The sequence below is a fragment of the Cavia porcellus genome, unplaced genomic scaffold, assembly GCF_034190915.1.
Source record: "Cavia porcellus strain 051 isolate PalLab524CR breed Dunkin Hartley unplaced genomic scaffold, mCavPor4.1 scaffold_17, whole genome shotgun sequence".
In the NCBI taxonomy this organism is placed as follows: domain Eukaryota; kingdom Metazoa; phylum Chordata; class Mammalia; order Rodentia; family Caviidae; genus Cavia; species Cavia porcellus.
In genome coordinates this window covers 19,454,945-19,476,099 of record NW_026947500.1, presented here as the reverse complement: position 1 = coordinate 19,476,099, position 21,155 = coordinate 19,454,945, and the positions used below count along the sequence as shown (strand labels likewise).

Genomic DNA, 21,155 nt, shown 5'->3' with positions numbered 1-21,155 from the left:
CTCAGTGAGATCGGGTGATCAGGAGTCCAGTGAACCTCGATTCCCAACTCCCTCTCCAGGGTCTGGTGCAAGAAATTATTCAAAACAGATCTGCACTTCCAGAACTCCACTTCTGGGGCTCTGCAGGAGGCAAAGGAGGCCTGTCTGCTTGGCCTGCTTGAAGACACCAACCTGTGTGCCATCCTTACCAAATGAGAAATAATTATGCCAAAAGATACCCAGCTAGCAGGCCGCATATGTGGAGGATGTGCTTTAAAAAGCCCAATGTGATGGACAGGAAACATGTCATGCTCAACAAAAATATTTTTCTCTCCTTCCTGTTACTGGCAATTCTGAATGTTAGGTACTTTTTTTCCCTATGAGGTCAAAAGGTACCTAAGTACATGGCTACAAGTGGAAAATGGACAGAAACCAGGTATCGGCAGTTTTTCATTTTCATTTGTGTGTGAATTTTTAATATTAATGTGGAAATATAAAGCAAGTCAAAATGTGTCAGTGAAGCCGGGGATACAGATCAGTGGCTCGGCACCTGTCTGGCAAGTGCGAGGCTGAGTTTGATTCTAAGTACCAAAACAAAACAAAAGACTACCAAAGGTTTCTGTGAACAACTAATTTTGTAACAATTATAAATAAACCTATTAAATTTTTCTGGACAACGGTAGCATTTGGGATGTATGTATGCATGCATGTATTTATTTATACTGGGGATTGAACTCACGACCTTGCATTTGCCAGGCAGGTGCTTAGGACACTGAGCTAACTCCCTGGCCTACCATCTGGATTTTTGAAAAACAAGTAAATTTCTTATTGATGGCAACTAAATAGTGTCTGTAGCATTTTTAGCATACAATAGATCCCATCCACCCACCGTACTTTTCTGAGTCATCCTACATGCTAGCACATGTTTTCAGTGTTGTCTTTCTGTGCTGGTCCTGTAAGTTTGCTATTAAAATACATTAAGCTAAGTACATTTTTTAAAAAATGTAAAGCCTAAAAAAAGTTACATTTTAGGAACAGTCAAGGTACATAGTGTTCAAGCCTTAATATGTTTCCTTTTTCAAATATACACTAGATAGCCCATCGGTGTTTGTTTTGTAATTTTCCCTGGAAATGGTAAAGGGATAAAGACACTGGGCAACACAGCTACCCAATCTCTATAATAAACACGATCACTGTGACTGTTAAAATGCAGTGAGATCTGGGTCCTCTTACCAGCACTTGGTCATTTTGCTACCTGTGTAGTAAAACTGACTGTGGTTTTAATCTGCATTTCCCTATTAAAGATGAGTACACTTCATGTGCCTTTCTGCCACCTGCATATTCTCTTTCATAAATGTCTGTTCCTCTGTACTGTGTTGACTGTATTTCTTTTGTTGATTTGGAAAGATCCTCACACATTTTAGATTCGTCCTTTGTTGGTTATGTTGTTTATGGAGATTAGCGTCTTTTGCTTGCTTTCATTCTAATTTTGATGAAATTCAGCTTATCAGTTTTCGCTTTTATGGACAATACTCTTGGTGTCAAGTCTTTGAAAGTTTATGCCTAAAAAAAAAAATCTTAAGATATTCCCACAAATAAAAGTAGGCTATCCACCTGGGTAACTTATCATTTAAAAAACTCCAAGTTTTATCATTTAATTTCTGACATATGATTGGCATTTGAGAATGAAAGAACATATACTTTCTGGCGCTCCATTTACATGTGCTGCAGATAGTCTGTAAAAGAGGCCTGCCTCGTTGGCCTTTAAAAACAGTATAAATGAAGTGTTTTCTCAGAATACAGAAAGCAGTCTCTGTAAACAGAATTGTTAGTTTAATCAGTGGACATGCCCGCAGAAGCCAGGAGTACATATAGTACAGACACACAGACTTTACATTCTGCCAGGGTTTGCCAGCCAGGTCATTGCCTGTCACCTCAGTGGGGTCCTGAAGGTGACAGAGTTATGAGCTCAGCCTGGGAGGGAAAGTGCGGGTGCGGGGTGGTGTCCGTTACTTCCTGTGTTTTTAACCCAGCCGTGAAACAAAAGCACTCATACTTTAACCTCTAGAACAGGGATGGCCACAGAGTTTCTCTACCAGTGGCTTAGCGCAGAGCAGTACTTGGGAAGGTCAGCAAACATACCCTCGACCATCACACCAAGGGTTACTTCTCCTTGGCAGAGAATTCTGGATAGACAGTGTTTTTCCTTTAGTGCTTGAAAACTATTGTCCTTTTGCTTTCAAGATATTGTCTTGGTTTTCACTTTCTAGAAGTCTGACTATGATATGTTTTAAAGTGAGTTTTGGTTTACCCAGATTGGCTTTTACTTAGTAGACCCACTGGCTATGTTGCCTATAAACAGCAGAAATTTCTCATAGCTTTGTATTCTGAGAGCCCAAAGTGAGGATGCCAGCAGATTTCCTGGCTTGTACTCTGCTGTATCTTCACATGGCCGAGGTGGTGATCAGCTCCTGGAATCTTTTATTTTGGCATAAGTATTACTTGTTGAGAGGGCTCTGCCTTCATCCTTCATCCCCTAATTACTCCCCAAAGGCCCTACCATTCACCACGCCCACCATGATTTTAACGTGTGACCTTGGAGTGAGCCAGGAGAACAAATGTTCAGGCCACAGCATTAAGCTTACTGAATCTGTTGGGCTATACCTTTTGCCATTATTTCCTTGAATACCTTTTTCAACACTATCCTCTTCTTCCAGCTCCATTGGCAAGAATATTAATTTTCTGTTATTTGACCTTAAGCCCTCAATTATTCCTGTTTCCAACTCTGCTGTTAAGAATATGCAACCTGCGTTTTTGGCTCAGAGCCTTTTCTCTGCTTCTCTTTTGCTGCTCAGTGCATCCGTCGAGGTTTTAAACTTTTAGTGGCACTTTTCAGTCCTAAAATTTCTGAGTGAGTTTATTTATTCAGTTTTGTCTGTTTTTTTTTTTTAAATTGGTACCAGGGGTTGAACTCATGACCGAGTGCTTGCGAGGCAGGTGCTTATGCCACTGAGCTAAATCCCCAGCCCCTATTTATTTATTTAGAGACAAGGTTCCACTGTGTAGTTCAGGCTGGTCTTGAACTCATGGTGATCCTCCTGCCTCAGCCTCCCAAGTGCTGGGAATAGACATGCACAACCACACCCAGTTTGACTTTTCTTTATAGCTTCTATTTCTTTTCTGAGGCTTTGCATTTTTCATGTTTGTGCTTGCTGTAAATTCCGTCACACAATTCTAATGTCCTTTGTCATGGTGCTTGCATCTGTTGATTATTCCTTTTCACACTGGTGGGAGAAAGGGAAGCACAGCCCAGTGACTTCAGGTGGGAAGTCCAGGTGCATGATCAACTTGCATTTCAAGTAAGGTCAAGACTACTTGGTCCTGCTGGGGGTGGCAGGGCAGAGTGCTCACTCTCCTCTAGGCCACCACCAAATAGTCCCTGGCCAGGCAGGTTGACACCTCCCTATTCCTCATGTGGCCTTTATGACACCTCTGTGGTGCACAACCTCATTACTGCCATGTAGTGAGGGGAGGATGCCCTGCTGCTGCCCAGCGGGAAGGAAGTACAGGTGTCCATGTGGCCAGCACTGGGCAGAGAGTTCATTACCAGTCAGCAAAGCTGAGACCCCCTTGCAGGTGTGGAGCCTGAGGAGCCTAAACCTGGAAACAGCTCAGCCGAGCTTCTTGCTTGGCCTTCCCTTGCATGGGGCTGGGCTGCCATACGTTTTCCTGTGGTGTGTATGGAGCAGACCCATCATTGTCTAATATTTTGGGGGGATTGGGGATACACAGCTCACTGTAGAGGACCTGCTTAGCATGTGAAAGGCCATGGGTTCAATCCCCAGCACTGAAGAACAAAAATGTATTTGTCTTGCTAGGTTTTTCTGGTCCTTTTCTAGTGAAAGCAGGATTTTGTTGGGCTTCTGTTGGCATTTCTAAATTGGCAGCTTAAGTTCCAAGTTTGTGATATATGAGACATAAAAATAAAGTCTAGGGAACTAATCCCTGTTAAGGAACTTGGTTTCAAGGTTCCTAGTTGGTCTGTTTTTTTTCCCTTCTACCTTGTGGAGTTTTCATATATTTGTTTTTGTATTTTACAGAGCGCTTAGTATCCTCAGTGGAGAAAAGGAAAGCCCGTCCACCCCAGCTTCCTCCAAGTGCATGTACCTTATTTACTTTAATGGGTTTATTTTGATGAGAATTAAAAATAATGCTATCTAGTTTTATCACCCTTGTGAAAGTAAAGACTTCCAGAAGTATGTAACATGCCACATAAGCCATGGAATTCACTCACTCTTACCTTGTTCCCGCCCATTTGCACGGATATTGACATTGACATATGCACAAGCAGGACCAGGCGTGGAAAACCCTCTGGTGAATGTAATTTCCAGGTCAGACCCCTTTAACTGCGGGAAGAAAAACAGGGTTAGAAGCGCCTCTCATCGAGAACACACACTGCTGGGGAAGAACAGAAGCTCTCAGTGTTAAACACAGCAACTTATGACCCCATTTTCTCTTCTGTTCTCTTCAAAATGTAAGTTTTCTGATTCTAATATATGCTAACTTAAAAGTAACATGTACAACGAAAAGGAAACTACAGTGAATTATGGCCTCCTGAAAGGAAAGACAGCCCTTTTCAGTGCCTCCTTGTCTGTCTTTCTGACTCAGATACAGTAGGAATGAGACAAGAACATGACTGAAACAAGGAGAGAGAGATACACTATATCAGTGACTTGAACTGTGAACTACAGCCCAGTCTATGCCACGGCTTGGTATCAGACCATCACAGTACCTTTAAGACTCCTAGACATAACATGAAGTGCAACTGTAATCTTGCATGCAGCATCATTTGATGAAAGTTAAATGCTGTTCAAGCCACTTGCTGCTATTAACAGTAACTGCCAAAATCTGCAATCGCCACTTTTCTAGGTTCACACAAAATAGGCCCGCACCACCATGTTATCTCTTCTGGCAAGTCTCACATCCCCTCCTGGCTGCTCCCTAGAGCTGCCGTGAGAGCACAGTGGCCTGCTCCCCTTTACCTCTTCCAGATTCCTCTCCCAGTACTATCCGGAGCAGTACTACAGGCCTAAGCATCATGCCCCTCTCTCCTGAGGGCCAGAAAAGCAAGATGCAACTACGTGAGCTTAAAAAACCGAGTCTGAAATCAGTCAGTGATCCAGCAGATCTCAGAACTTACCTGTGTTTTCTCTTCAATAATGACTTCTTCTGCTGCAGAAACTGGGTATGGTTTCAAGGGAGCCTTTATGGTGGCACATATGAACTCTGTGTGGCTTTCGATGACATTATTCAGATACCTCTCCTCAGACTTTGCGTTGTAATACACTGTTATCTCATCGGTGGGAACCAGGTTATACTGAATGCACGTATGGAGAACATGTGAAGAGGGAAGCATGCTGGTGAGCTACCGTTCAACAAGGACGACTCCCTACCAGGACCCAGTAACCCCAATAACCGCAGACATTATTAGCCTCGACACGAGCTAAGACTAATCATATCAAATTAGAGGAAGAGAGAGGGAGGGGAAGAAGACGATTTAAAAAAAGCCGTACTAGGTGCTTGTACCCGCACCCAAAGATAACTGTGTGCTGCAAGCATGCACTCATACAGTTTTCACAACTTTAACAAGTAAACACTCAAGTACAAACCATTAAAAAAAAAAGAGAGACTGGTGATCCCAGCTCATTTGTTAAGGAAAGGCATGCCTGTACATCGGCCAGGTCTATGAGACCAATCGCACTGCCCATCCTTGAGGGTGGGGTGCACAGGGGCGTGGGAATAGCACAACTGGGCCCTGGAGAAATGACCTAGGATCCACTTAGAAAACTCTGGGCTGGGACAGGGCACACAAGCACCTGTACACCTGCAGGGGCGGCCTCCACAGACACTGGCCCACCACTCTCAGATACCTGGGAAGGAGGACCTGCTGGAAAATTAAGTGAGGGCTTCCTGAACCTCAAATGCTGGGGCCGTTCACCTGCACCTTGTAGGCAATGGGCTCAGTGTCCCTTTCTCAGCTCTGCAAATGGGGAAATCGACTCCACTCTGTCCAGACCTAGACTATCTTCTGAGCTAGGAGCCCTTCACCCTGACTTCACTGCCACCTTGGTTACCATATGCCCCATTGTGGAAGCCAGAGGGAAACAAAAAAAGATGGGAAGGTGCAGAGACTGTCTGAAAGCTCTTAGAGAAACAAAGAGCCAAATGCAGCTTGGGACCATGCAAGTAGCAAGGCTGAGGGCCCGTCTTCCTGCAGAGTGCAATCTGGGTGGACCACAATGGATCACCATGACTAACATGCCTTCACTATCCTCCCCAACAACTAAGACAAAACAAGCACTGAGTTGTAGCTTGCCCTTAAACCAACAAACTGACCTTCTTGCGAAGTTTCTGGATGCGATTGATAACTTCCCGTGCCATACCTTCATCCAGCATTGACTGGTCAGGGGTGATGTCTAAGAGGACCAGGGCCTGCAGAAGGTGAGCACACATGAAGACACTTAGATACGTCCTTCATAGCTGGCAAAATGCCATTCTGTCGGACTCATAATGCGACATTTTACTGAGCAAGGAAATACACCCAACTTAGTTTCTGGGTCATGTAGGTACACAGTTACCCTCCATCTCTGTAGAAAGACACAGCCTTTTCTTGGAAGAGCATTTTTCACAAGACACCCCTTTCATGCATCCTCTCATAGTCTCTTTTAGCCATCTAATAAACCTGCATGAGCAGTAAACTTTCTACACCACCACAATGGACCAGCGTCCTCAAATTAGCCAACTCCAGGTAATTTTCTTACTCTGAGACCTGCGGTGATCTTTTGATTTGTTAGTATGATTCAAGACTTTTAGAATGGACCCGTTATTTTAAATAGGACAATTTAAGCCCACCCTTTGGTTGACCTTATTAACTATTCTATCTCATCTGACCGTTGTAGGTTACATTAGACAGTAACATCACTTCCTCTGTTACAGAGCACCTTAGAGAATGAAATGTCCTCTACCAGGTCCTCATATATTAGGCATTATCTCATTTTCTTCTGAGGAAACCTGACAGTGGAAAAGCATGACAAGCCCAAAATTCCACTTGTTAGTGTTGTTTGATTGACTTTGCAAGCCTGGGGCCAGTAGTCTGAGCATCTATTAGGAGGATGACGGTACACAAAAAAAGAAATGTGGGGATTTCCTTTTGTCTTGTTTTTGAAATCCAGTATTCTCAGTTTTATTTGTTCTGATTTATTGTTTTGTTTTATTCAATGCTCTGTTCTGGTTTTATTCTGTTGTGTTTTATTTGATTTACTATGTCTGATGGAATAGACAACTATTATGAAGATAACAAGAGATATTATGGTGATATGCATTGCTGATTTCCTGTTATCCTGCTTCAAAGTTCTGTGCCAATTTCACTGCTTTGTTTTGATTGGCTTTACTCTGGGTTTCATTCTTAAAAAAAACCGCAAACACCCGGGAGAACATGGCGGACAGATAACAGCAACTACCGGAGGCTCTCTGAAAGACTTGGCTCAGAAGCCAGGAATGGTGCAGACTAAGAAGACATAAGCAGGTGGAGATATGCTCTGCTGACTCAGGAACGAACTGGGCTGAGAGAAACCACCTTGGAATGCAGTCCTGGTGCTAAAACAGGAACAGAAAAGCATCAGTGTGGAGGCTGGACCCTGCGCCATTGTAAGCCGCGATTTGGTTTCCCGCCGCGCTGCGGCTGGCTGCCTCTACAGTGGCTCGGCAAGGAAAGAGACACGCAGAAGCTCTGAGAACGGCAATCTGCGAATGGCAGGGAGGTGTGCACTGACTTGTGGTGAGGTGAGTGAGAGAAACTGACACTCTACCACAGTTTGACTCCAGCAGAGGACTTTCTGGGCCCGAGCAGTCCTGCAGGAGGAGCAGGGCGCGGGTGGCGACTCCAGCCACACATCCCCCTCTCGGGCGGGCTTGGTGAAAAGTGCCTGGCCTGCGTGACGCTGCCGGCAGACCTGGTAGGCTGTCCCAACCCAGATCCCAGAGCCTGACGGTGGCCGGGAGGGGAGAAGCGAAGGCTGCCTGGTCCGTAACTCCCTGGTGCGCAGCGGTGAGCGGGAACACCTAACTGGCGCAATTTGATCAGGCTGTGGCTGACTGGGAGAGAAGCTGGGCCTCTTATATAAGCTTGCATATATAAGGAACAGAGAAGAAGAGGCAGCATGGGAAGAGGCAGCAACAAGAAAGGCTCCTCGGCCCCCAATTCTGAGAAACAGGCAATAGCAGACACCGCACCAATACACATACGGCACCATATAGAGAGCCTCATAGACCAATTCAGGAATGAAGTTATCAATGACCTGAAGCTAGAAGTATGCAGAATAGTTAGAGAAATGCTAAGTACCACCCAAGAAAAAACAGGTGGTGGAATGGAAGAACAGAAAAAAAGGGGAGAATTGTTTGATGGAGAAAACAGAGAAAGCATAGAGTACGTGAAGCAGGTTCAAAGGGATTACCAAGATACTAAGAAGTCTATAGAAGACTGGCATAACAGCTTGAAAGAAACTAAGGACAGACTATCTGAACTGGAGGGCAGACTTGTAATATGGGAGAATGAAATGAAAAACTTCTTAAAAATAACAAAGAAACAAACAGCAATAATACAAAGACAAGAAGATGATAAGAGGATCCATAACTTAAGGATTAAGAACATAAAAGAAGAAGTAGGGACACAAACAAGTGAACTACAAAAGCTACTCACAGAAATAATCCAGGAGAATTTTCCTAATTTAGCAAAAGGTAAAGATACTCAGATGTATGAGGCATACAGGACCCCAGCTACCTACAACCCAAACAGAGCAACACCCAGGCATATAATAATAAAAATTCCAGAAATTCAATACAAGAACAGAATATTAAAAGCTGTAAGAGACAAGAAACAGACCACTTACAAGGGAACACCCATCAGAATTACAGCAGATTTCTGTGCACAAACCATCAAATCACGAAGAGCATGGGGGGAAATAATTCAAGCTTTGAAAGATAATAATCTCCAGCCAAGATTGAGATATCCTGCACAACTGTCCCTGGAAATTGATGGAAAAACAAGGTGCTTCCAGGATAAAGAGGAACTGGGGGAATTTGCAACCACCAATTCAACCCTACAGAAAGTATTGCAGGATATTCTAAAAAAAGAAAAATACAAAGAACCCAGAAATAGTGGCGGGGAGGCCACAACGAATGGAGCAGAGAACAAAATGAAGAAGACAAACTGACAGCTACTGACGGAAAAAGAGCTCAACAGAAATGAGACAGAGAAGATTGGATGATAGGAACAGCTATTTTGGAGAAAATGACATCTTAATAGGTAATACTGATTTAGTATCATCTTGTTTTGAAGTCTCACCTAGCTTTTGTCCTTCTGTCTCCAATGGTCTAAATAGGCTGTATCTTATTGGATTTTATTATGTACGATAGTATAAGCAAAAACCTTTTAAAGACAAGGAGATTATACAGAAACCATTGTTCATTTTCTGTTAGTCGATTCTAAATACTCTGTAAAGCTGTCATTCTCTTGAATGGTTTTACATTGTTTTGATATACTTAATGCTACAGTATACGAAGTTGTACTCAAGGATTTCAAAGAGACAATATGGTAACTACTTTTAGGTTAGGATTATCTGGTGGTGAAACACTATTCTGCTTAAATGGTTATGTTTTGATCTGCGCTGTTTTGTTGTTATGCCCTCTTTTATCTCAATCTCCACTCCATTATTTACTTTTTTATCTTTATCCTTTTAATTAAAGGAAAAAAATAGCAGGATATATTATAGTAACCCACTTTGACTTTTCATTACCTTGATTTAAAGCCCTGTATTACTCTCACCATCTGGTTTTTAACTGATGTTCCCCTATTCTGTTTTGCTGGATAGTATCAGGTTCGAAAGTTTAGGCATCAGCTGTGAAGATAATGAGATTCATTATGACGCCCATTCTTGTTGACTTTTATCTACTTTTGAAGACCTACAATGTCTCCAATGTTTTGGTTTTGTTGGTTTTATTCTTTACTGTTCTGTTCAATTGTATTATAACTAATGATATAGGCAATTCTATTAGAGATAGCGGGAGGCATTATGGTAACCATTGTTGATCACCTTGTATTATGTTTTTACATTATCTATTATATCCACCCTTTTGACTTGACCGATTCTGTTCTGTTATGTCACATTTGGTTTTACTCTCTTCCAAAAAAGTAATAAGAACCATGGGAGCAATGAAACCCAAAATGTGTAATAGTCATGGTACAAAAGAGAGGAAAAGAAAGTGCTCCAAACTATATAACTGCATGTATATTTAAGTGTATAAGATAGAAAATGATATCACAGGGTTTTACTGGATCATTGAACAGAACTGTTTGCAGTATCATTGATGGAATGTCCACTTTACAAGCTTTAATTTTGTGACTTGAACAATTATTTCTAAGATGACAATATGTAATCCATTAACTAGTGATTTCCTACTGTTCATTTTTTTTTCTGTAAATCTGTATAACTTGTACCCTTTCCCTGCTTTTTTTTTCTTTTCTCCTTAAATAAAATTAAAAAAAAAAAAAAAAAAAAAAAAACCGCAAACAGTGCTCAGGCTCTACACTTATGCTGTGAACAGGAAAGACAGAATGCTCTAACTGCAAACCTCTTCCCTGGACGTCTCCTTTGAATCCTTGCCACTGCTCCTGGGGAAGTCTGTAGATATCTAACTGAGCAAAAGACCCCCCTCTTTTTACCAAGATGCTGCTTTACAACCTCCTGTACATAACAGGTTAAGGACAGTGGGATTCCAACAGTGTCCCTCGTCCCACACAAGAGATCTCCCTGTTTGGAGAAGTCTGGTCAGAAACCAGAAAGAGATCTGTTTTATTATGATAAAAATCCTGACCTCAGAACAGCCTGTACATTTGTTTTTCTTACAGAGCCTTGGCCATGACCCTGCACCCCTCACCCCCAAATCTGAGAAAGGGGCTTCCCCAACTTGTTTCTACCCAACAACCTCTCAGGCAAAATATTAAGACTTAGCTTACTTTCCTAGGTCCATAACTGATCTGTTTCTGACAGGGTTTATTTTATTTTTGTGAGCTCAACATTTAGGACCCCTTATTCAGAGTTTAAAATAGTAATAAAAAAAGAATCACAGAATGCTCACTTACACATGCAGTTAAAAAAAACATATAGGTTAGGATCTACAGTGGAGAAGTTCAATGAAGCAGCTCTGAAATGAGTAACTGGGTTATTTTACCTTGAGACAAGCTGTCAATGTACCTTAGAGAGGCACAAGTAAAATCCCTGATGTACTTCCCTCTTTGTAAGAACCCGATATATACCTGAGCATCCGAATGAACTTCAAACTGCATGGTGGCCCCTGAGGTCTGGTCGAAGGTGTACATGAGGCGGAGGTCTTCTTCATGGAGCTCATGGCCTTCCACAACAATGCTCCCTGGGGGGACCCACTCCGTCAGTCCTCCGGATGCGTGCAGTCTGTGCTGCACCCCCCGGATGAGAACTTCCTAGCAGGAGAGCTGCAGAAACTATAAGACCACATTCCCCCCGACTTCTGTCACTGCTGAGTGAATATAAGGGGTTGCAAAGCTTTCTTTATAGACTACACCATGCTGCCTTGGTGACAGTTAAGTTATCACCAGTGTCTCCCATTGTACAGAAATTCTCAGTTCAAAGTCATGCCAAAGCTAAGTGAAGCACTGAGAGCCAAAGAGTCCACATCTAACCATGGCAAAGAAAAGATGAAAAACTCAACTTTGAGGGTAAAATTGCCTTCGATCTGCCAGTCGCTGGCTGTTGTGACCTGGTGTTCTACTCCTTGCCTGCAGGGTATGGGACAGTCTGCGGAAATGGACATCAGGGCCACCTCAGAAGAGGATGTTGCTGGCTGCCAAAGGCATTCCCCCCTGGGGAAAGCCCAGTGTCACTGGTGTCCTCTCACGTTCAGGCAGTAGGCCGTCATTTTGACCTCAGGTTCCCAAGGTCAGAAAACTGGCTTTCCATCAAGGCAGAAAAATCCTTTCAGAAACTACAGTTTAGAAACTGCAGATTTTCACTGTCAAGTAAGATTCACTGCAGGAATTTTTGATGTGTAGCTACCTGGTCAAAAAATCAAGACTTATGACATGATGGCTGACCAAAAATTTAACATTCTGAGTTGAGTTGGTTAACAGCTGATTCTCTTCATTTATGTAAATCTCAAGGATGTCTCCCCAGTCTCTAACCACTCATTTGATTCCTGCATTCTTCAGTTTCTCTGCCCATGATGGCTACAGCTTAGGATTTTCAGCTCTGCAGGGGCCCTAGTAACAAATACCTTGTGTCCTCAGATAGCTGCAGGATGCTACAGGTCAGTCTAGTTGTGACAGAGCTGCAAATGCAGGGCACCCCAAAATACTCTCTGAGGTTCCTTTCCTAGCCCAGTAAATTGGGTGAGGTCCCGTTACAGGTTCTTATTTACTCCCTTCTTCCAAGGCACTTATCAAACCATAATTATTGCCATGAATCTTCAAATGTAAGCAGCATGAAAATAATGACAAAATCTGTCTTATACACAGATGTACTGAGTTCTAAAGAATACAAAAAGTATTTGATGAAGGAACAAATTCAGCTTTGCTCACTGAGCAACAAGGCATGGATTGTAGACAGTTTAGGGAAACTATAACAAGTTCTACCCATTTCTCCTTAGCAAGAAGTCCTGAACCTCTATGCTAATTTTCTTGCCTCAAAAAACACGGCAACCCTTCCTTCAGAGTAGTCCATCTTCACTCCACCACCTCCAAGTCAGGTTTTCTTTCCGAAAGCAGTACCTGAGAACAGCATGCCCTGGTCATGGACCCTGAGATGCTGTCCTCTCACTGTGAATGCAAACTGTTCAGGCCCACGTTAGCAGTTACAGGACCCATGGTAACCGAAGGCCACTCCTCCATCTGACTGCTTTCTATCCAGCTATGCAGCTAAAAGAATCAACTCTACAAAATACCACACAAAAATATTCACTGCAATATTAATTGTAGTAACAAAAGGCTGGAAACAAAAAAGTACTAACAATAAATTATCCAACTACTGAAACAGCATTTCTGAGTATAAATACATAAAATATTTATAATGCAAAGTGAAAACACAAAAAGTATGAAAACCTCCAAAACACATAAAAAGGTAGAAAAAAGAAAAACCCCAAGTTCAACTGATCTTGCTCCACAGCCAAAATGACAGGGGCTGGCAACTTCTGCCACACTGGCCCCACAGGGATGCCCGTGAACAGCAGATGGAAGTGCCCCAGCGTCACAGTGGCCATGTGGAGGCTAGGGTCATTTTACTTTCCAAGCCATCAGAATTACTTGTAATTGTTTCTGTGAACAGGAAACAGTTTTTATTTTAGAGAAAGGGTATGATGGCAAATGCCCAACACAATCCTAAATATGAAGCAGCTCTGGGAGCAAGGACACAAGTGGCACCCACACCAGGGACACCTTACCGCTCTTCTGGAACTGTTCCAGCTGCTCGCTGCTCAGCTGCTTGATGGCCATCATCACGGCCTTAAAGGCTCCCTTCAGCCGCTTCCCCAGGACCATGTGGTCTGGCTCTGCCCGCAGCCGAATACCATACTTGTTTTTATCGGTAGACAGTGTAACTTTCCGAACATTCAATTCCTACCGTTAGTGACCGAGAGAAAACAAAAATTTGCGCAGTGAAAACATGTCCACAGGAAAACATATGCACGTAAACGTCTACAGCAGCACTCTGTAAAATAACCAAAAAGGAAAAAAGCCCCAAACTCCATCAAGCGTTGGGTCACTAAAATATAGTATACTTGCACAATGGAGTATTATTTAGCAACCCAGAGGAACGAAGAGCACTAACATGCTGTAACATGAATGAACATTATACTGAGTGGAATAAACCAGGCACAAAAGATCACAAATTACTCAGTTCCACTCACGTGAATTTTAGGTACGAGGAACTGTTCTAAACAGGTGCCAATGAAACTTAACGGCTATTCCTAAAAGCCCTGAGATGGACCGTGGGTGTAAAAAGCTTTCTGTTAAGGTTAATCAAGATGGTTGAGCACAATGAAAAGAGATATAAACTCTTCCCTCAGAGTTAAGTAACAAACTCAGGTTCAGAACAGAATGATTAACCGTGAGTTACCAGGAAGGTGCAGGTAAGCGCAGTACTGCACTCCTCTGTTGCCGATTACCACTGCTGCATGGGATGCTTTTAGAGCAGGAGATATGGAAACCAGACACCACTCTACAGATGGGGACCAATAACAGGGAACCGAGTGTTGCCATCATGTTTAGCTCTATTCATTTCAGATGCAATCAAGATTTTTTAATAAAAATTCTATTTTAGGACTATCAGCATAGTTTCACAATTTTAACTTCTTGGCTTTTAATATTTATCTGGAATTCTCAAGCAATGCAAAACCAAATTCAGAAACTCTTTTCTATGGTAAATTGCTATTTAAATATTGCTTGCAAAAAACCAGAAATTTAAAACATTTACAACAGACTAGGGTAGTGATGGCAAACCTTCTAGAGCCTTCAGTGATACAAACAGCTCTATCACCACCACCGGGCCAGGCATACAGCCCTGTCATACCACATCTACCTAGAATGCTAGGCACTCTACCAAGCTACACCACCAGGCCTGTATTTGTTTTTAATATAGCTTTCTTTTATTTGAAGTTATTTTTATCAATATTCCTAATATTGCATGGGAAAAAGCTCTTTGGGAGAAATGAATTGTAGTTTAAATTTCTGATCCCCAAACCCTCTTTTTAAAATGTACCCAACATCTATATGGTGCAGTACACACAGGGATAGACGACACACATCTTTTGTTTGTGTAAAGAGAAACCTACACATTTCTAACAGTAAGAGAAAAGTTAAATTATGAAGCAAGGGAACAAATACCATGTAGTTATTAGAAGTACATACTAGAGGCATGGGTGTAATCCCAGTACTCCAGGAGGACGAGGCAGAAGGATACAAGTTCAAGTCCAGCCTGGGCAATTTGGATTTTATAAAACTGTCTAAAAAACTCAAACAAAGGAAAACAAACAAAGAAAACTAGGAAAGTAGCTCAGTGTGAAAGGCTATAGTTCAATTCCTAGGTCTATCAAAAAACAAAAAACAACAACAACAACAAAAAACCCTAGAATACAAAATTAAAGATTATGTGCATTCTCTTAATATGTACAAACCATGAAGCATGCACACACATGAGCATGTGCACATACAAGTGTATCTATGTGTAAAATCCAAGGAGCATCCTCCAGAGGGGAGGGAGACTCCAGGGACAGACAAGATAGAGAAGAGCCCAGCTTTTACTGGGCACCAGCTGTGCTACCCCTTCAGCCAGTGCGTGGTCACCTGCTGCTTGCATTATTGGAAGAAAAAAGGTCTGCTGTTCATTATAAGGAAGCACTTTGGGGAAAATATAAACAATTTTCTCAAATGAAAAGACTTCCTAGAAACAGACAAATCCTCTACCTTACCTCAAGGATGTACTTCTCCAAGGACCTGATATCATTCAGAGCTTCAGGATCTTGATGGATAACCACAATTTCCTTCAAAGGATACTAGGAGGAAATGAAAAATAAAAGTTTACAAAGTAGCCCTTCTTTTAATATGGCAGAAAAATGAAACATTAAATGTTTTCCTGAATCTTTGAGTATGCTAAACTAATGCCAAGTTATTCATACCCTTACTGCACAAAGGAAGACTGAATTATGGCACTGGTGGAAACTCTACATTGAGAAAGCTAACCCAATACATAATTTTCAGGTCTGCATGCCATATAAAATCCAAATAAAATGTCAAACCTTTACGGGAATAGTTTTTCGGTCTCGGATCACTCGGCCAAGTTCAATGACAGACTGCATCCTGGACACTGCATTCTCAGTTTTCTTGTCAATTAAGTCCTCTCTGATTGGCAGAGGAAGAAATATGAGAAAAATATGAAAGATTTAAAGGGGGAGAAACAGGCTTAAGTGAGGACGATGGTTGGCTAAAGGCACAGTGGGGTGGCTAAGCTTCCTGGACTAGCTCCTGAAGGAGGAACCTGGCCTGCCCAGAGGTGACGATGGGCCCCACCGCACCTCAGCTGTCCCTCTGGGGAGTCATCCCCAGTTCCACAGAGGGGCGGGGTGGGAAGGGCGGGCTGTCACCACACCTTCCCCGAGAGGCTGGCCTTCATGCTCTGGCAGCCCCTTCCCTTCTCTGTGAGGCTTGATTCCTACCGAACGCGAGGTAGCATGAGGTAGTGGATGCTGAGTGTATCCTTGTCTTGGACAGAAGTGGGATTGATCAGCGTCTTCAGATTCTGGTACATTAGCTCGGTGAGAAACGGTGTGTAAGGGGCCTGTGTGAGGACACAGGACATCACGTCACATACGGCCATCATCTACTTCGTTTATGCTGGGACACAATACTAAGCATTTTGGAGGATGACACACAGACACAGGCATGAGATTACAAAAGTGCCCTAGGAAAGAAAAGTGACCTCACCATGAAGCACGGCAGTGGGGGGTATAACCAGCAGGACCCTAATTATCCCTCAACTCCTGGAGGATGAACAGGAGCCCCTGACCGAGCACCAGCCAGGGCCATCTGCAGAGGACGAGCTGTGCTGAACCCTAGGAACCTCACCTGGGTTGGGGAGGGCACCACTCACATCACTGGATGCAGGTGGGCATGGCTGGGGTGGCAGGCAGCAGGCACAGGAGGCGGCGGAAGCCAGCACCTCCTCTTGTAACTGTCATAAGATGAACCGAAGGCACCTTCTCACCGCAAACCAGGTAACTAATACTGTGACTGGTGAGAACACTCGGCACTTGCACAGTGTCACCCCCATGCCAAGGTGAGAATGTCTGTGACACAGCTGTTCAGGAGCCTCCTGGCTACAGACCTGAGCATCCACACTAAGACCTGGGCCTTAGCTCCAGCCACCACTCCTCATCCAGACACAGGACACTGACCTCTGCTGTGCCCCAGGGGTACAGAAATATAGTGCTGCTGAGCCTCAGGGAACATGGGAGCTGGCAGAGCTCGCAGTAGGACCCGGAGAGAGGAGCTGCTTTAGCTGGAAACTCAGGGCAGCCTGGTCTGTCAAACAGATGCAAGTGGAAGAGCACAGGCCAGAGTTGTACATGCCAAGCATCTTACCATCAGTCTGCACAGAGAAAGTAGGACACTAAACAAAGTCTCCAGGGCCATCACGCAATCCTCCATCCCGCTTTCACCCTAGGGGATAACAAAGAAACAACAGTACATTTTATAACAGTGAAAAAGCTGTTTATCATAAAAAGTAAAACATTTATTAAAAAGAGGAAATACACAGAGAGCACACAGCACGCAGAAAGGCCAAGGAGATGAGGACGGCCTGTGTATCCACCGTCTCTCGGCCATGGCCCTGAGAGGCCAGGCAGACGAGAAGTGGCTCGGGCACTGGGAGATGCAGGCAGACAGGGTCCCTGAAGGTGGAAGGTAGAACGCATTTCATACAAACGCATGCTACTAATGAAAAATTCTAAACTACCTTTAAGATTTCTTATAGTTAAACTATATATTTGTGGTTTTTCTCCCGCTGTGGTCAGACTAGGGATTGAACCCAGAGCCTTTGTGTTGAGTTACATCCCCATCTCTTAAAACAAAACAAACAAAACATAATTTTGAGAAAGTCTTATTAAACAGTCCAGGTGGGCCTGAATTTGTGATTAGCCTGCCTCAGCCTCCCAGCCTGCTGAGATTATAAGCTTAGACCATCACACCTGGCTTACACTATGTTTTTTAAAGAAATCATTGTAGGAAAAACCTAAAGATAATTAAAATAGAAAATCTAACCATAATTAGCTTACTCAAAAAGCACAATAAAATGTTTTACCATCTCCTCCAGATATACTACAGGCATGTATAAACATGTTTACACTTGAAGCAGTGTTGAATTACAGTTACTTCACAGGCTTTCATTACTAACAAGCTTTACAAGGGCCACTAGGTGGTGGCAGCCTCCACCTGACCTGCAGCGACAGCACTGTCACTCACCACATGGTCCTTTTGCTATTTCTGCACACTGTGCAAGCCCTGGGACCAGGGTCCAAGCTCTGCTCGCTCTAAACCCCAGCAGCCAAGGACGAGCTCTGCCCACAGCCAATGCCTGATAAATAAAGGCCTGTCTGTGGGGGAGGCAAAGAGGGGCTGCCCTCACAATCCTAGCCATCCCACCACTGACCTAGGTCCGCCCAGTGTGACCCTGTGTGCACAGGGATGCTCACACCCTGACATACCTCATCTCTCAACAAAGCCAACACATAATGTCAAAGGAAAAACAGGCAGTTTGAAGAGCTGAACACTCCTGACAATGCTCTCTGCCCTCGCGGTCCCCTGTTCAGCACTCACGCTTCACACAGTGGTGCTCTCCTGCCAGCACTTACCTTTAGTCTCCGGCGGTTCATCCTGACGTACCAATTGGTCAAGATGTCGACAAACTTGACCAGGCGAGGCACCACGGTGTAGAGCCTGTATGCTGGAAGACAGAGAAACAGGAGCATCAGCAGGCTTTGCCGGTCTGGGTGAGAGGTGCCGCACCCCACAAGGAATACGCAGCCCCTTTCAGCCAGGCGACCGCACCGTCAGGAGCGGTGAGAATCACAACGAAGACATCACAAATGGCTCATTTGCTGAGGGTGCAACATGTGAGAGGCAGGTGTTTAGAGGGACACGCAAAACCACAAGCTACTTGCAAACCTGTATCAGTAAAAAATGAAACTAAATGAAACAAAACCTAAAATAAAACAAATAGAAAAACCCCAACAACCTAAACTGGGCAGTGAGGACAACTGGTCTCTGGACTCAAACCCCAGAAAGGGGAGCTTAGAGCTGGTACACAGGACTCCCCTCCACAGCGCTATTCCACACCTCGCCTCCCTCAGAGACAGACAGAGGAAAGCTTCAGGTGAAGCTAAAGGTACAGCATGGGCCATCACCTCTCATCACCGGCAGCTCCGCCCCGCTGAGGACATCTGGCCATGCCCGGAGACAGCTGTGTTTCTCTGAGAGCATGGAGCCAGGGGGCTGGGATGCTGCTCAGCAACGCACAAGGCACGGCACAGCCTCTCTGCAAAAGTCCTGATGCAAGCTGCAGAGCGTGCAAGTTCTGAGAAAAGCTGGCAGAGGCCAAGAATAAAATAGAACAGGCTATCTCAAGCTTAATCTACCAAGGAAAGAAAGGTAAAGGCCGTGGAGAGAGGTTGAAGACTGAGAATTGGGAGGGGACTCCCAAGAAACTCAGGAAGCTCGAGCCCATCTTATCTGAGACTCAGATCCTCCCACTCACCTCCCCTGAAACTGAGACTGCAGCCTAACACCAAAATTACAAACAAACATAGCTCACGTCAGTGTGTTCAGGTCTCACCTCTTACAGAGGAAAGGACCTCATGTTCAGTGTGACACAAGAGGGTGGCAGGAACTACTGTTGAGGCCACCACCAGTAACCGCACACTGTCAAAGGACATCACCACCACTCTGAAGCCAGTCCTGTCTCAGGCACCTTGCTGATGCGACTTTGGCACCACACAGGGATCAGGCAGGCACTGCTGGGACCAGAACTGAGTAGCACTGGTCAGGAGCTGGGCTCTGTAAATAAATATCTGGCCCCCTGCGCAGGAGCTTTGCCATGCGCTACTGACCTCTAAGACCCAGGCAGGTCAGGCTCTGGAGGGCGGGCAGACTCCCTAGGCCCGGCTTCTTTGGAAAGCTGGCAGCTGGCAATAGTGCCCATGTTTCCTGCCGACTTGTATCACAGTTTAGTGTCCAAGGAGAGTGCGGAGCGCTCCACTGAGCAATGCCCTGTGCCAGCACTCAGCCTCCACTCATTCGGGCCCGATCCACTGTGTGTCTAATGCAGTGGACACTTCCAGTGACTGATTCACAGTCCTCCAGCTGCTCCACAGGGAACCAAGCACCGGCAGCCAGGCTGATGCTGAAGCAGCCTTGCTATGGCCGGCTGCACCTGCCTAAAAGTGGGCCAGGAAGGTAGGGCACGAGTGGAGGTCGCATCTACCTTTGTTGTCCTCACGAGGCCCAAGGCATCTGCCTGCCCACTTCACCAGAGTAACCCAAGTGTCTAGAATCTCTCACCAGAGTCTTTGGTCACGTCTACCTCCCACCTTGGAGAGGACAATGTAACCTACTCGGTCAACCTCTGTCTGAACACGAGCTCACTGTTGTTTGGTAATAGAAATATGGGGAAGTGTCTATTTCATTATTGTTATTCTGAGTCTTCTAATCTCCTAAAATGGACAGGAACTGTTTCATAATGAAGATAGATAGATAGATAGATAACTGCAAGCAAGCAACACGCACAGGCTTGGGGTGACCTCCAGACAGGAGCCGAGTGGTAGACCTGAGTTTCAAACTCATGGTCATTTAGTGCCCGGGCCTGCACTCCTCTGTGGGAGGATGAGGGCCCTGGGCACCCCAGACGGAAGCCCTGAGGGCCTGGCAACACACACACGTTCCCAAGGGTGCTTCCCAAGGCCTTCACTAATTATATTTGGAGGTTAGACAATGACTTACCTGCCATTTGCCATAGCTTGGAAATTTCTACATTTACAAAGGAAAAATTAAAATACCAAAAGGACAATTTTAAAGAAAAAAAAAAATTAGTCCTTATTCCCAGGGGCACAGCCCAGAGAGACTCACCTGCCATTTCAGTCTCGAAGAAGCCCAGGAGCGACTGCATGAAGGACAGGACCCACCGGTCCATGATGTTGGGGCTTTCTCTAACTGCATTCTCATTGTAGAGGAATTCTACTCCCTCCTCCTATAGACAAGAAAGAGTTCACATGCATGGTGGAGAAGCTACGATGAGAGAATCACTCAAACTGAAAGGAAAACAAAACAAAACCAAACCCACACACATTCCGGGTAGGCAATTCTACTTTCTGATAAGCAGTAATTTGGGACATTAAAGTCTTCAAATAATTATGTTTTATAAATAGAATGAAGATTTAGGATAAACTAGTTCTTTGTACTAAAGAATTATTAAGAATTCAAAGACATTAAAAAAGTCTTGCAAAGAATTGAGTAAAACCTAGGAAAGAAATAAAACTTCGGGCCT

General features: G+C 44.2%; 1 protein-coding gene across 4 annotated transcripts in view; it reads right to left on the bottom strand.

Annotated features, from left to right (window-relative positions):
• The window catches only part of Iars1 (isoleucyl-tRNA synthetase 1), a 65,331-nt gene that overhangs the window by 7,045 nt on the left and 37,131 nt on the right, over nt 1-21,155 (bottom strand). For 3 of the 4 annotated variants that reach the window (XM_003468386.5, XM_013150670.3, XM_023564369.2), the window contains 11 exons: nt 20,738-20,858; nt 18,469-18,560; nt 17,201-17,278; nt 16,276-16,397; nt 15,859-15,961; nt 15,532-15,615; nt 13,507-13,681; nt 11,354-11,466; nt 6,376-6,471; nt 5,180-5,356; nt 4,280-4,385 (listed from right to left, as the gene is read on the bottom strand). In XM_003468386.5, the coding sequence (XP_003468434.3) occupies nt 4,280-4,385; nt 5,180-5,356; nt 6,376-6,471; nt 11,354-11,466; nt 13,507-13,681; nt 15,532-15,615; nt 15,859-15,961; nt 16,276-16,397; nt 17,201-17,278; nt 18,469-18,560; nt 20,738-20,858 (1,267 nt within the window). Of the gene's footprint in view, nt 1-1,789; nt 3,264-4,279; nt 4,386-5,179; nt 5,357-6,375; nt 6,472-11,353; nt 11,467-13,506; nt 13,682-15,531; nt 15,616-15,858; nt 15,962-16,275; nt 16,398-17,200; nt 17,279-18,468; nt 18,561-20,737; nt 20,859-21,155 lie in introns of those variants that run through there. The other variant, XM_063227339.1, reaches the window with a different exon arrangement.